The sequence below is a fragment of the Chelon labrosus genome, assembly GCF_963514085.1.
Source record: "Chelon labrosus genome assembly, chromosome: 20".
Classification (NCBI taxonomy): Eukaryota; Metazoa; Chordata; class Actinopteri; order Mugiliformes; family Mugilidae; genus Chelon; species Chelon labrosus.
The window spans coordinates 12,365,559-12,380,260 of record NC_140353.1 but is presented as its reverse complement, the minus strand read 5'-3'; the positions used below and the strand labels follow the sequence as shown (position 1 = coordinate 12,380,260).

Below are 14,702 nucleotides of genomic sequence, written 5' to 3'. Positions count from 1 at the left end.
TTTCTCACGTGTAGTTAAGTTTACATCCGACATCGGCTGGTGAAAGTTAACGTACAGTTAGCGTTAGCTGAACATTAGCTTACGGTCTTTAACCGTTTTTAGTTAAAACTAAGGTAATTAAAACATATACCAAATAATACCAATTAAAAGTGGCTGTTTTTTGTTTTAAATGTTTACCAATAGTGGCAGCTAACCTTCTGTTTGTGAGCCCGGAGCCTTTAAACCAGAATTTAAAACAGACAGTTCACACGGAAGACTTTCAATGTGACACCACAAACTGCACCTTCAAAATAAAAGCTCGGACAGCATATCCAGAATACAAGGCACTGCTGCCTTTTTTTTTTTTACTACTTCCGCCTTCTTGTTGTAAATATTCGATCTAATTTAAAGGTATTGAGCTGCGGCGAAGGTTTCTGTGCATCATTGTTGATTTTTGTCACGGTTCGACCAGGGTTTACAGGGTTAAAACCAAAACGTCTCGTGTTTTCCTTCCTTCCTCCTTCCGTCTGGACGCTGGATACTCTTCTATCATGTCGAAGTTCACTTCAGTAATTTGGCCTAAAGTTATTTTATTTGGTGACTCCATCACACAGGTTAGTTTCTGGACAAGGATGCATTTTTATCTGTCTTTGTTTATAGTGGATTAGCTTTTGCTTTGGCTTAAATGTGCAACTAAACAATGCTGTTAAATGTTTCAGGTTTCATTTCAAGCCCATGGCTGGGGCGCGGACATCGCCGACAAACTGCAAAGGTCAGTCTATAGCACAGCTATAAACTCTGTTTGTTCATAAGCAGCTGCACAATGTGCACTTGACTAATCTGGTATTTGTTTTTCCTGCAGAAAATGTGATGTTATAAACAGAGGACTGTCTGGCTACAACTCCAGATGGGGCAAGATCCTTCTCCCTCGCCTCATTAGCAGCCAGAACACAGCAGAGAACAGCAACATAGCAGCTGTCACTGTCTTCTTTGGAGCCAACGACTGCGCTCTGGAAGGTACAGTCCATGCTGAGTGTAATAACAGCTTCAGTAACGATGGGTATTCTGTTTGACTTCATGGGTTACACCACAGTCTGTCATAAAGAAATACTGTCACTTACAATGAAATGTTTTTTTGTTTGTCTGCAGATAAAAACTCAAAGCAGCACGTCCCTCTGCAAGAGTATTCAGACAACCTGAAGGAGATCAGCAGGTTTCTAACTTCAGCTGGCGTGGCGGCAGACAGAGTCATCTTCATCACACCTCCTCCTGTTCACGAGCCGGCCTGGGAGAAAGAGTGCGTCCTCAAAGGTGAGGCTGGGTCACAAGCGTTTGCTTTTCTTTGGAGCATCTGACGCCACAGGCCTGCAGGGATCATGAGTCTCTCTGTGCGTTTCTTCCAGGGTGTACTCTCAACCGCCACAATGCTGTTGCGGGGCAGTACGCACAGGCGTGTGTCCAGGCAGCTGCTCAGTGCGGGACAGACGTCCTGGACCTCTGGACACTCATGCAGAAAGATGGACAGGTAAACATAGGGTGTCAATACAAATGTATCCCTTGTGCCTCTTGATTTGCAAGTAACAGGCAATACAGGTCTATGAGAATGTAAAGTTTTTATATGATTTTGTGTGATGTGACCATTTTCTGCCTCTTGTTTCAAATCACAGTAATTTAGCAGAGTGGTTGCACTGACAGGGAAAGTGAGAGTAGTGGTTGTCTGCTTGTGTCAGCTCTGTGGTAGAAGGGCGACCCCTACAGGAGAAGTTGGATATTGTTAACAGATGTTTAGTTGGATGTCCTTCTTGAGCTCAGAGAAAGCTTTAAAAAAATATTCTTAGTGTAGCCCTAATTTGGACTTTTATTTACTGAATGTGCAGAGGAGTGGGATTATTAAACATAATGACCTGAGGTTTTGTCCTGCATCATTACATCAAAGCCTTCCTGTTTTATCAGGACTACACAGTCTACCTGTCTGACGGGCTGCACCTCTCAGAGAAGGGAAACCAGTTTGTCGCCAAGCACCTGTGGGGGCTGCTGGAGAGCCGCTTGGCCCACCTGCCCTTCATCCTGCCTTACTGGGGAGACGTGGACTCCAAGAGCCCAGAGAGCAGCCTCCTCTGTGATCAATGATGGAGGACATTAGTTGAGAAAACTGCTCAGGAATAGACTGGATCAATCACCAGCTGGGATTTATATGCACCAGTATGTCAAATGACGTCTGTGTATTCATGTTTAAAATGCACATTAAAGATTTTTTTATTTGAAGATATGTGTAAGTAATACAAGCAACAAACATTTATCTGCGTAGAAACGTTGAGAATATACACATCTGATATGACAGAGAAGGTCACTTCACTAGCTTTCACATCCATCTACAATCTACTACGTCTTCTTCTTGACCTATAATAAAATGCAAATGTCTGACAGTTCAAACACGTGACACAGCAGATAACAGTGATGAGACGGCATTAAATAAGTAAAAAAAAAGAGGCGCATAGCTCACATCAGCACAAGGACAGAAAACCAACCACATATAACGTCTGAGCACCTTCTGCTTCAACAGTTAAATTCAGGGGATTGTGTCTTTACTTGTGCACAGAAATTCATCAGCACGGAACAGAGGCACAAAAACCAGAAAGGCACAACATTGTTTCGTGCAGGGATCAAGAAGGAGCAGTTTTCAAACGGTCAGGTTTCACAAAATTCAAAATGGTCTCATTTTCAGTTGCACCTAAAATGAAAACTAAATATAATTCTTGTGCACAGCATTAAAATGTTACCTTCCAAGTTAAATTATACAATCGGGGATTTTTTTTTTTTTAAATAAATCACAGATGACACTGCCCAGTTTGTCAGAATACAAATTCAATTTTCCAGTGATGTTTAAAATACTTTAAGTGCAGTCATGACACAGATTCCAGACAAAACGATCATCTTTTAAGTCAAAGTCTTCTCGTCCATCTTCTTAAAACACCACACATCTTCTCAAAATACCACAGTTACGACATAAATAACAAGCTACATAAATAACCTCTTGAACTGTTAGTGAAGCAAAGTGGCAAGGTTACATGGCTGAGGACGATACTTGTTAACGTGTCACATGTCAGAGGGGCAGGATCAGTGTCCTCAGTTTCAATTTGACGGAAACAAACTCATTCAAATTCCTGTCAAGTTTCAAATTTAGTATCTGGGTTAAAACTTTCAACTGTGTCTGAGAAAGCAGATCTATTTCCTGATACTTCTTTGCTACTTCAGGCACCAGATGCCTGAGGACTCGCTCCCGTCTGACAAAGGCACAAAACATGATGAATTTGCGACTTCTTGTGTGGTATCTGTAATGTGGTCCAGTCCAAGTTACATCTGACTCAGACACATTTAAAACACTAAATGAGGACTTGGAAAAGATTAATGCTGTGACACTTGCTCTCTGACAGGAAAAAATAATACGATACTGTATTTGCTTGTTCCCTAAAAACAAATATCAAGATACAGTGCATGTAGATACATGTACACACTGATTCTTTTAGACAAAGAAAAAAAGGCGCTCAACACTCTGTCTCTTTAGTGTCAACGCATTCCTGCCTCTTGAGCCGCCGCCGGTCCCTTGCTGTTGGGTTCTGTTCTGTCAGATCCTCGTAAGAGGATTTCATAGCCGACGAGCAGGCTCCTGCGGTTGTGAAATCGTCCGACGGGCCCTCCTCTCCCGGGTGAGTGTCGCTGCTGGTGTCCTCCTGGATGGTGTCCATCCGCAGTGCCCCTGCGCTGTCCGGGGTGGGGACGGAGCTCAGACCGGGGTCCAGGGTATTGATGCTGCTGCTGGCTGCGGGAGTGGGCCGGACCTGGATCAGCTGCTGAGGATGCGGGGGCAGGGAGGAGGGCGCGGTCCGGCCGCCGGAGGAGGAGGGAGGTGGAACCTTGACGATGCGTATTGGCGCCGACTCGAAGTTGCCCAGCATGTCTTGACTCTGAAGGCCGAGAACAAAATGTGAGACGGAGACACAACAAGGGCGTCTGTCGTCGACTGAGGTGGGATCCATTCCCTTTTTACTACATTCTGACCATCACATTTATCTTGGGAATGTCTTATACCCAAACATAATTTTATTCTAACAACCCTAATCCTTATATTTTGATGCTACATCAATAAATTGAGCCACCTCCACCCCCTTTAACTCCCAGAGTATCATTTAAAGGTGGGAATGTGTAAAACAAACCTTTCTTCACTTGGACATTTTGAGTTGTCAAACAGAGGCATGTCTATTAATTATGGCTCCAGTCCATTTAGGGATGTCTGATACTGTACATGCTGGCTCAGCTTCAAGACGTAATGGCACATCTAGATGGAATTAAGCCATCATTAATTTTATTAGTTGCCTCCGTGTTTATCCTGCTCTAACAAGTCAAAATGTCTGCTGAGAGAAAGGTCCAGAGAGGAATGTACCCTCAGTCTCTGTGTTTTCCAATCAAGCCTAAAGTAAGGACTTTACAAAGTGCAGACAGCCATTAAAAAGAAAAATAAGAAAGGTAAAAATAAAAACACCTAAAGTACATTACCCTCTCCGTGTTGTGGATTTGAACAGCAGCAGATGCAAACTAAAAACGTTGACACACACTGCATCCGATTTCACAAAAGACAACAAGGTGCAGCCCGTTTGGTCCTCGGTGGCTGTTAGAATACTCCTAAAACGCAATCTTGCTTTCTTGATGTCATTTCTGATCAGACGTGACTCTGCAGGTAAAACATCTGTGCAGAGGAGCACACTTACAGCTATTCAGTCGCATTGAACTCTGTTCCTGAGTTTGAGCCTCCCCCTCCCCACGAAATGAAGGTGAGTTCGAGGGCTGGAAATGTGCAGCTAGATCAGTGATTGCATCAAGAAGTAAGTGACTGCAGGAGTATCCCAAACGTGGGCCACTGACCATGCATCATCATGGACTGAATGGCAACGCAACACCAACACACACTCACCTATGGCGGGAGCTCTACTACAAACTTCCACCATCTGCTGCAGTTCCGAGGCAAAGAGTGATGGACAGGTCATTCAGACAACCCAGCAGTGACAGAGAGGCCATTACTGATGGATTATCTGACCGCTGGTTCAAACAGTTTGGAGAGAGAGGGTTTTTCTAATTCTAAATCCATTTGTTTCCTTTTATTTTTACCAATTTAGCACCGGATTTTGCTTTAATAATATGACTAAATTAAGAAATCATCGTGGATTTTATTTACAGTGGCCCTCAGCACAACCTACTAGCTCCCCTACTGTTTTCAGATTACGGTTCCTCATATTGATAATCTGACTGAGGAAAAGAAAATTATATATAAACAAAGGAAATTCTAGTTCAAACAGAGGCAAGTTTGGTTTTTAAAACTGCAATAATTCTTATTTTAATGCAGGCAATGTTATTTATTTTCCTTTAAGATTGTCTGAATTAATATCCTGTAACAACTCAATTTTTTATGGTGACACACACATGTACCTCGTCCTTATCAAGAACCCTTCGTGCTGCTTTATTAAAGATGTCAGTGTTTCAAAAAGCATCGTGGGACTGAATTAGTTTGGTTAGTGAGGCAGCAAGACATACGCACAGGGGCATTTAAAAAAAGAGCAACTTACACTTGGAGGGTAGTAGAAGGTCTTTGAGTTTTCCTCATACTGCTTGTCAAGACGTTTGTCCTTCAGAGGAATCACAAGAAAAACATGACTTTGTGGCAAACGATAAAGTAAAATAATTAATTTTATTCATGACTAAAAATGCCGAAGATGGGAATTAGTGACAACTGATGTTTCTTACCACATAGTGAACCAGGATGCTGAGAGGAATCCAGAAGAGGAGGGAAAACACCACGACTGAGCCAACTATGTTATCAGCCAAGAACTTCCCTGATGTAGACGTAAAGACAAAAACAGTCAATCAGGACTTGAACTGGATTTGGCTGCTGTCATCATTAACAATAACACAAGAGGAATGATTTCACAAAACGATCTCATTTACCAGACTTACCAAACGTGTTAATGTCCAGCTTGTCGATGAAGTTCCACAGCCTCTCGATCACATCCTGTACCTGCTTCATGCACTTTCCCTGTTACAACCACAGAGAGTTTGCACCGTCAATAACTCACTGTAACATTTACACATAAGATTGTCGTAGGATCGGCTGGAATCTGATTCTATATAGATTAGTAACTCACGCCTTCGCCACAGAAGCCCACAGTGCAGGGTTTTCCTTTGCGGAGATAGAGGAAGCTGCCGTTGTTCAGGACAAAGGGAGAGCAGGTGCCATTTCCTGCCCTGCAGCACACTTTACAGGAGTCCTCAGTCTCTGAAATTAAAAGAGACAGTTCACACAAATTCAGTTTCAGAGCAGCAACACTGTACTGCCATCTAGAAATGTAAATGAATGTCATGTAAACTTAGCAGGAGATTAAAATTTTCTTAATCTAAATCTTCTTTCCTTCAAATTTCTAAATCTCAGCCGTCCCACTTACAGCTCTTGCACATTTTCACATGACAAATGAAGTGATCTTTACCATTGCAAGCGCAGGACTTAAGGTTCTGCATGGCCTCACAGAAGGGGTTACACTCTCCATTGAGACACCGGCCGTTGTCAACACACACCGTGTCGTCAGCAGCATTTTCAGGAGGTGGACACTGACTGCTGTTACCTGTGACGTAAAGGAAAGATTAGGATTTATATATTTTTTTTCCCCTCAGTACTTTTAATGTAAATTGCACTTCTCGTGTTTGACCAGCAGGAGGCGATCACCTGTGCAGGAGGATGTGCCTTTACAGGTTGCACTGATGGGCTCCTGGCACCTTATTCCTGCCCGCTCATACATGCAATTCCTACAGCAAGGGCTGTTTCTGTCACTGTGGGGAGATCAATTAAACCAACTTTGAGTATTTCTTGAAGTGAGTGTGTGTTTTTTTTTTTTTTTTACAGTGTATCATTCCTTAAGATCTCATACCTGCACTGTACACCAGGTTTGAACTTGCAGTCGGAGGAGCAGCATGGGTCATCGTTGAGGTGGAGTAGCCCGGGGTCGCACTCCTCCCCCTCCTCCACTCTGGAGTTCCCACATACCTTACTGTTCCTCTCTTTGAAGCACACAGGAGCCTTGAAACGTAGCGTCTTTCCAACAGAAATCTTGCTGCAGTTGGAGAAACGCTTAAGGGGGAAAAGAGAAGTAGATGGAGGTTAATCATTAACTAGGACTGGATGTGTTTTTGCTCTAAAGGTGCTGTGACAAAGCGACGTCACGAAACCTAAGCGCTAGAATGGATTCAAATGTAAGATATTCTGTTATTCCAGATCAGGATTTAATGCTTCATCTTTAAGGAAGTTGAGCTCCAAGTGCAGAGAGTAACAACAGTTAAACCTGATCACCTCAAACTGCAGCACATATGCATATTAGCTGTAGAGGCTAATGGTGTAGGAGGCACATTACATTTACTCAGTCATTATATTTCACAGGAACAATTGTGACTCAGTTATCCAACCTTCTGTACAACCAGCTCATTTAGAAATGCCATTCACACTTCATATCACACTTTTTATTAACTCAGTGTACCCTCTCTGCAGCACAGATTTCTCTATAACAGGAGATACACTTTAACACCAAATGGACAGCAATGCTTACAGAATAATGTTGAGTTTTAATATAATTTTTTATATTCATTGTGTAGGTACCTTGTTGTTGACATGGTCTCCGCTGACAGCAATGGGGTACATGACAAACTTGCCCCCGTGGTCATCACTGGGTGCGCAGTAAGGGATGTTATCGGGATCGTGCTCTGCTCCAAAGTTATGTCCCAGCTCATGAGTGGTCACCAAATCCGCCTCCTGATGAGAACACGCCACATTTATTTATTATTGTTTTTACTCTGTGATTAATTAAGAACAAATCCTGCAAAGCAAAAATGACTTATGCTCCTTTTTACTGAGCACAGAGATGATGAGGACCATGCAACATATTGATGCTTGAGGTGTCAAAAAAGCAACAGGTTGACATTGTCATTACTCATAACACCCACACCATAAGGCGTGTCTGCTCTACTTAGTGACTAAACTTGGCAGGATGACATGTTGCACAACATCCTGGCTGAAACCTTGTGCACTCAGTGCTCAGTTTAGACAAAGATCACGACTAAGAGCAAAGATAAATCAGACCTTTGTGAGGATGGTTTTCCCATAGTTCTTGGTGCTGGTTAGGCCTGTGTTGAGGTAACTGGGCTTCTTGGCCGAGTGAGATGGGTAGTAAGCTACAAAATGAGACAACCAAAGAAAGATTTCAGCTTCTTTTTTGTTTCACAAAAGACAAGGCTCTAACAGATAGGGTATTTTTTGCAGGGATGTGTTCTCACGTCTTGGGCAGAGGCCCCCCAGAGCATTAAGTCTGGGTGGGGCAACATAGGCCAACCCCAGTGTCCCCTCATCAAAGTCCTGGTAGGTGAAGAGGTGGGCCAGACACACAGCGGAGGCGTTGTCGGCTATGTCCGAGCTGAATTGCTGAGGGACAAGAGCAGAATTATTTTGTATTTGTATATTAATAATAGGTCAGATAATTAAAGAATTCTGGTAATTATATGAAATATTTTTAATAACGTGACATTGTTTCTTTACATTTGCTTCTGAGAGAATTTCTCCTGTAAGGATGGGACATTTACATAAACTTTATATTCCTAAATATATATTTTTGTACTGTACCTGTTACTTATCAGCCACCAACAGTGAATTTTTCCTCACTTGTAAGAATTCACTTCATAAAAGTTACATTTAAAAAATATTCTATGCAGTCCAAATATTTTCTCCACTGAATCTGGACTAAACAGACCCAGTTACGTGCTTAGTTTTTCTTCTTCGTGTTAAGAATTTCTTCTCTACCTCCAAAAGCTTCTTCACGTCCCAGACCTCCTTCACCTTGACAGGGCTGTTCTCCATGTTGTAGTGGACCCAGCCGGTGCCAGCGCGGCCAGCGGGAGGCTTTGTAGGCTCCTTGTTAATAATAATCTGAGGATTGTGACCAAAGACACCATTAAAATTCAAGTCAACTCATCACGAGTAATAGCAGAACAATACAAATCAGTCATTAATCTTTGTGAACAAGCTCTTAACTAATTCTTAAATCACTGCTCAAGTGTAATTACACAATAATAAAAAATTTAGGCCGTCAGATGTGACCTAACCTCAGGCCTTCAGCATCAGTTTTAGTGCAGGTTTACAGAACTACATTCTGTTCACACAGTCAGCAACTTGTTTTGGGTTTTCCATTTCAAGTTTAAAATATTGGGATTAAACGTGACACAGTTCTTCTTGACATTTATGGTGAAGAAAATTGGAAAATAACTCTAAGCAGCTAAATGAATGCATATCTTTTCAGTGAGAAAGCCCAGAACTCAGAGTAGAGCAAACAGTGTCTCTATTCATTCCCAAAGCCTGTGGAACAAATTAAATTACCCCACGAGGAGAACACAAAAGCTTTCAGTTCCTCCTGAAAACGCTGTGCTCCGACACACTGAAGGACGGCGTTATTCTCGGCCTCACTTCCGGGAGTGACGCTATATAAAAACGAAGTTATCATGTGGCATGTGTTTGACCAGATTATCACATGAAGTAAAAATATGCACCTGATGAATCTGGACCCCGTAGCCTTTGAATTCGTCATCCCACGTGGTGTTTCTATAAATGTCATCAACGCGATCAATCAGCTCAATCTAGAGAGGGCAACAGAAAATAATCAGACAAAATACAAACAACAATAAAGCAGATTATTAAACAGTGAATTACTGCCTTTACTATCCACTATGATAACAGATTACACATTTGTAAGACAGTGGATAATGTCAATAAGCAGTACACTGTCTTCTAGCTACCCTACTGTAAAAGATATGTACATATAACAATAAAGTCACCAAGTAGTTGAGGGTGACGCTCTCTTGTCCGCGGCCCATGTGTTTAAAGAAGCGGTAGTCTGCAACCAGCAACAGGGGGCAGGTATTCTTTTTGTGGTCGTGTGTTTGTCTCTTCTCCCTGTGATGGTGTTCTACAAGAAATAAACCCCGACAGGGATCCAACGCATAGTGAGAACAGGCTTACATAAAGACAGCTCATGAATATAGTTTAAGTTCAACAATGAGGCCACGCTCCAGTATCCCATTATCCTCATTTTCACATTTAGCAACATGTCTTCTTTTTTGTTTGGCTGAGAGCTGACTCTGTTCAAGCCTGATATAAATGACAGGTTTACAACATTAATAAAGGCCTAAATTACATTAAGTGTTAATACGATAGCTGGAGGTAGAAACCACAGAAAACTGAAGTCAGATTCATAAATAGGCCACACAAAGTTCAATTATCCACAGAATGCAGAAGTTTTCGTGGTGTGAGACTCAATGGCTTTCACTTCAGTTCAGCTTACTTCTGCTGCCACATGACTTGATTATTCCAAATACACAGAATCAGCAATACTGTACAGAATGGAAAAAAACAAACACAAAATCCAACATAAAAGGCTCTTTAAAGAATTTAGTTGAAATTATTTAAATGTATGTATGTATGTATGTATGTGATTTTTCTGTAATACACCCTGAACTTTAAAATCTCTGTGGGGGAACTTTGGTCTGGAGTTTCTCCGTTGGGAACTGATTATGCCCTAGCAAAGACCTGTCGGGCTAATCAAAACGTTGATCTGTAACTGACAGAAGACTCACAGCAATGTAGTCACACATGTCATGTGACATGTGAGTGACCCTGAGTTGAATTTGTTTTCAACAAAATTGCCCTGACAGGTTATTTTTTTCCCTGCATCGGCTGAAACACGCCCCACAAAGAAACCTAAATGCTCATATTCTTGTAAAAACTGAATCTGGCTACATCAGGTAAATCTTTTATGCCATATACAAAATATACTTGTTGATACCCAGACATCTTGACTTCCATCTTAACTTTATACACTAAACCCCTCTGAACAATCAGCAAAACAGAAGGACAATATGAAGACATCCTTTGGAGCATTACATCATACAGCACAGTTGGCTCCACACTATTCACAAGTGTAGGAGTGTGCTGCTCTTTCACAACAAGCAGTGGGAGACTAGTGACGACTCAGAGTCATCTCATTGGGCAGCAGAGCCTCCATGAATTTTAATGCCTCCTCCATACAAACCTTCACCTCCACTCATCTCCCCAATGAGTGCTTTCAACCAGGAACCAGTGAGAGGTGCTTTAGATATCTCCTCTGGCACATTAACGCTGCCATATGCTTTACATTTCCAGCGCAGCACAAAAGAATCAAAAGGCATTCGGTTTTTATATAATTCCTACTTGTCAGCAGTGTGTATGTTCATAACATAGGAGAGGTTTAACAGATAAAAAGCCTTTTATTAAAGTGACTGTTACAGAATCTACCACCCACCTCCTTTGTCTCACTACTACATCCTCCTTCCTTCTCTCCACCTTAAACAATTCTTCCTACTCTCTTTTTACCTACTCTTTACCGTCCACAAACAACAGCACAGAGGATGAAACCAGCACAAAAATGTACACACATTTAAAAGAATCTCCACATCTAGTTTGATACACAGACAGCAGAGCTCACCCTTTTCCTGGTCCACCTCCTCCTGCCTTTCCCAGTCCCTCCTGGCGCTCGTTGGTAGAAGGTCGTTGGCGTGAACATAACCACACACTTTTGGAGAGGCAATGCGACTCAGATTCCTGATATCGTCTGAGCGATAAACCAGCAACCTGCCATCAGGTGAGGAATCAGTAAATCTCCACAGGGGCTGCAAGGTAACAAAAAAAACAGGAGCGAAAGACTGTCATAAGCAGGAGGAGAGAGTTTAGGACAACAGACAAGCTACTAAAAATGTATAGGGTACAGCACGGCAGCACTATATTAAAAACATTTCAGAAAGTGTTTTGGTGAGTATGGCTGCATTTTTCTTGATTTTCTTTGGTCACTTATGCCTTTAAATGGTCGAAAAGTAGAATATCGCAAGTGTCACATCTCAAATTCCTTAAATAAAAAGAGCTGAGAAATGGTGAAAGGTTAGTTCTCTCTCTATTTTAATTCCACAGATACGTACCTCTACATTGTATTCTGCCTCATCAGTTAAAATGTGAGCAGAAAACTCATCCCCGTCTATGTGTGCCTGCACACGTGAATTCTCCTCTCCTGCAAACACACACACAAAAAAATAAAAGTTACTTTTATTAAGTACACATTTAGTCTGGCAATTACAATAATCTATTCTGTGCATGCGCGCTGCAGCTCATGGAAAATGCAGAATCAAAAAAAAAAAACACTCAATCCACTCACCGACAACATGTCCAGTGAAATAGCTCTGAAGCTGAACATCGTAGTTCTCCTCATTCCCATGTTTATCCACAAAGACAGCTTTAAAGTTGTCAGTGAAAAGGCCTGTGTTCGTCGTCAAGTAAAGTTTGAAATTTCTAAAAGTTGAAAAAGGAAGATAAAAAACATGGTATTTATTTTTACTCAATCATCAGTGCATTTTTGGGTAGCAACTAAAGTCAGGTCCTAAATACCAAAAAGGTGCCAGAATATCTAATTTCCCCACGGGAATAAATAGCCCTGTCTTATCATTTCTTAGAATACTAAATTTGATAATATATTTTCATCTGATCAGACAAAGTTGAGTTGTCACTTTTTCAACTATACCTACATGGCCATACTGTAAGTATTTTGTATGTGTTACTGGTCAGTGTACTTCTAAACCAGGTGTTCTTTATGAGGTAAAACATCCCAAAGATAAACTCAGGCTAATATGACTCTTAAGCAACTTGAAACTAAGAGGGCATCCTCCAAGGTTACATTCTTGTTAGTAAAAATAAAAAATAAAAAATCCCCTCTCCTTGCTGTGTTGGACGTAACAAGGAATGACACATAGAGGGAATTTCCTGCTAATAATATGGCAGTTTATAAACTGCAATAAAACAGTAGAGGACAATTTCCTATTTTTCACACAAGCTGTGTGTCCTTTTACTAGCAGCTACCACAACAAGAAACCTAGCCAGCTTTCATCCAAAAAAAACAACACTCTCTTTTAGGACAAAGTCCCGCAACACAGAAAGACATAACCTATAACAGAGTCTAGATTGCGTACACCAAACCACCAGTGTTTGGTGAATTGTGTCCCAAGAGTCCACTACAAAGTGGAGAAGATGCCACAACCCTGTTTGATACAGGTCTTAGATTCTGTCAGTTTTAATACAGTTGAACTTGTATGCACATTTCCTTTTTCTCTTTTGCACTTTCTGTTCTCCTCCAACTGTTGTGCATGCTGTTGTGTAGAAAAAGACAGACACAGTTACTCTAAAGGTCACACGTAATGCAAGTCAGGCCTCACAATGGAGATCTGCTCACAGGGAATCTGGTTCTGGCCAGTTACATAGAAGACTAAGCATCACTGCAGCCATTAACGCTTCTAGTCTTATCATGGGTTATGCTGTGGTATTGACCTGAAGAAAGTGAATTCATCCGGCAACACAACACTAAGGGTGATGACATCTATATTTTGAGACAGGTTAAGTCAGAGAGGAGGGTGCTGCTGTACCTGTGCAGGGCTCTGAAGCTCACCAGGCGCTCCAGGTGGGACTGGGCGTGGACGTCCCTCTTCCTAACAGAGTGAAGCTGGAGGCTTGATAATGGCAGCACCTCAAAATCTGACAGGAGGGAGTTTAGGGAATCTGGAATACATGGAGATACGTGTCAAAACACAACGAAACTGAAATTACGTATGTTAAGACAGCCATGACAATGCACTTCCTCACTTTGTTGTTTTTTTTAATTGACCACAAGCCAGCGCCATTTAACAACAGTTAAGTAAAATAGTAGTGCTATTACAATAAATAATAAAGTAACACATGTCACATTCATTTAAGGAAACTGTCATTTACCCTAATTATCACGAAGACAGTTAGCTGTCACATTAAAGCTAACATTAACTTAGCTTAAATGGCTAAATTAGCTGCTTACCAAACTCCGGGTTTTCTTCGCGACTTTCCTCCTGAGTAATTCTCGACTTAACCGCCCCATTCACCCAGCAAGGAGCGAGAAACACAAACAACACTACGGTCCTCATTTTTAGGCAGCTCTGGCAGCTACACAAGTCATTGTCAAGAGTTTTTCGGTTTGACTCGACAGCTAGGTGCGCTACCCGGAAGTGCACCGGCTGGAAAACATCCGCTCCGGCCGGACGAGGGAAGGAGCGGAGCAGGCTAGGATGCTACACAAAGGAGTAACGGATGCAAATACAAGCCCTGCTTTTAAAAAATAATAAAAACAGCCCTACTATTAAAATTGAAAGTACTAATGTTGCAGAGTAACCATTCCCATAGTATTATATGGGCTATTGTAAAAATTGGGTTCAACTTCAGTGCCAGAGTTGAGCACAGGTGTTCAGATACCACATTACCTTTTGAATACATGTGAATGAGAAATCAGATTATGTGTTTTGCATGGCCAATCTGAGTGTAGACCATTAGAAAGTCAGTTTTAAATGTATTTTAATGATGTAACTTGGTCAATGATAATATGGAGTATATTAATATATATTTATCTAGTTTGCTTCCTTGTTAAACTACAATAAAATAAATAAAAACTGCATGCATCAAGAAGAAATTGCCGCTATTTTTTTGTCTTGTCATACACTGTGGCTCATAAAGTTTAAATAAAATAAAATATTAAATATTAAATAAA

The 14,702-nt window shown here is 41.4% G+C and overlaps 2 protein-coding genes across 2 annotated transcripts; one reads left to right on the top strand and one right to left on the bottom strand.

The window, feature by feature from the left end:
• Positions 1 to 152: 152 nt before the first annotated feature.
• On the top strand, positions 153 to 2,244 carry iah1 (isoamyl acetate hydrolyzing esterase 1 (putative)). The gene is made up of 6 exons (XM_084569529.1): positions 153 to 593; positions 699 to 751; positions 842 to 996; positions 1,129 to 1,290; positions 1,383 to 1,504; positions 1,933 to 2,244. Exons 1-6 carry the CDS (start codon positions 531 to 533, stop codon positions 2,107 to 2,109), a joined length of 732 nt encoding a protein of 243 aa, XP_084425655.1. The 5' UTR covers positions 153 to 530; the 3' UTR covers positions 2,110 to 2,244.
• Positions 2,245 to 2,372: 128 nt separating this feature from the next.
• On the bottom strand, positions 2,373 to 14,187 carry adam17a (ADAM metallopeptidase domain 17a). The gene is made up of 19 exons (XM_084569528.1): positions 13,980 to 14,187; positions 13,558 to 13,690; positions 12,300 to 12,433; positions 12,067 to 12,155; positions 11,580 to 11,763; positions 9,895 to 10,025; positions 9,610 to 9,696; positions 8,867 to 8,992; positions 8,347 to 8,491; positions 8,153 to 8,244; positions 7,673 to 7,825; positions 6,951 to 7,150; positions 6,749 to 6,852; positions 6,513 to 6,647; positions 6,174 to 6,304; positions 5,986 to 6,064; positions 5,776 to 5,864; positions 5,598 to 5,657; positions 2,373 to 3,944 (listed from the first exon to the last, which is right to left on the bottom strand). Exons 1-19 carry the CDS (start codon positions 14,083 to 14,085, stop codon positions 3,525 to 3,527), a joined length of 2,598 nt encoding a protein of 865 aa, XP_084425654.1. The 5' UTR covers positions 14,086 to 14,187; the 3' UTR covers positions 2,373 to 3,524.
• Positions 14,188 to 14,702: the final 515 nt, after the last annotated feature.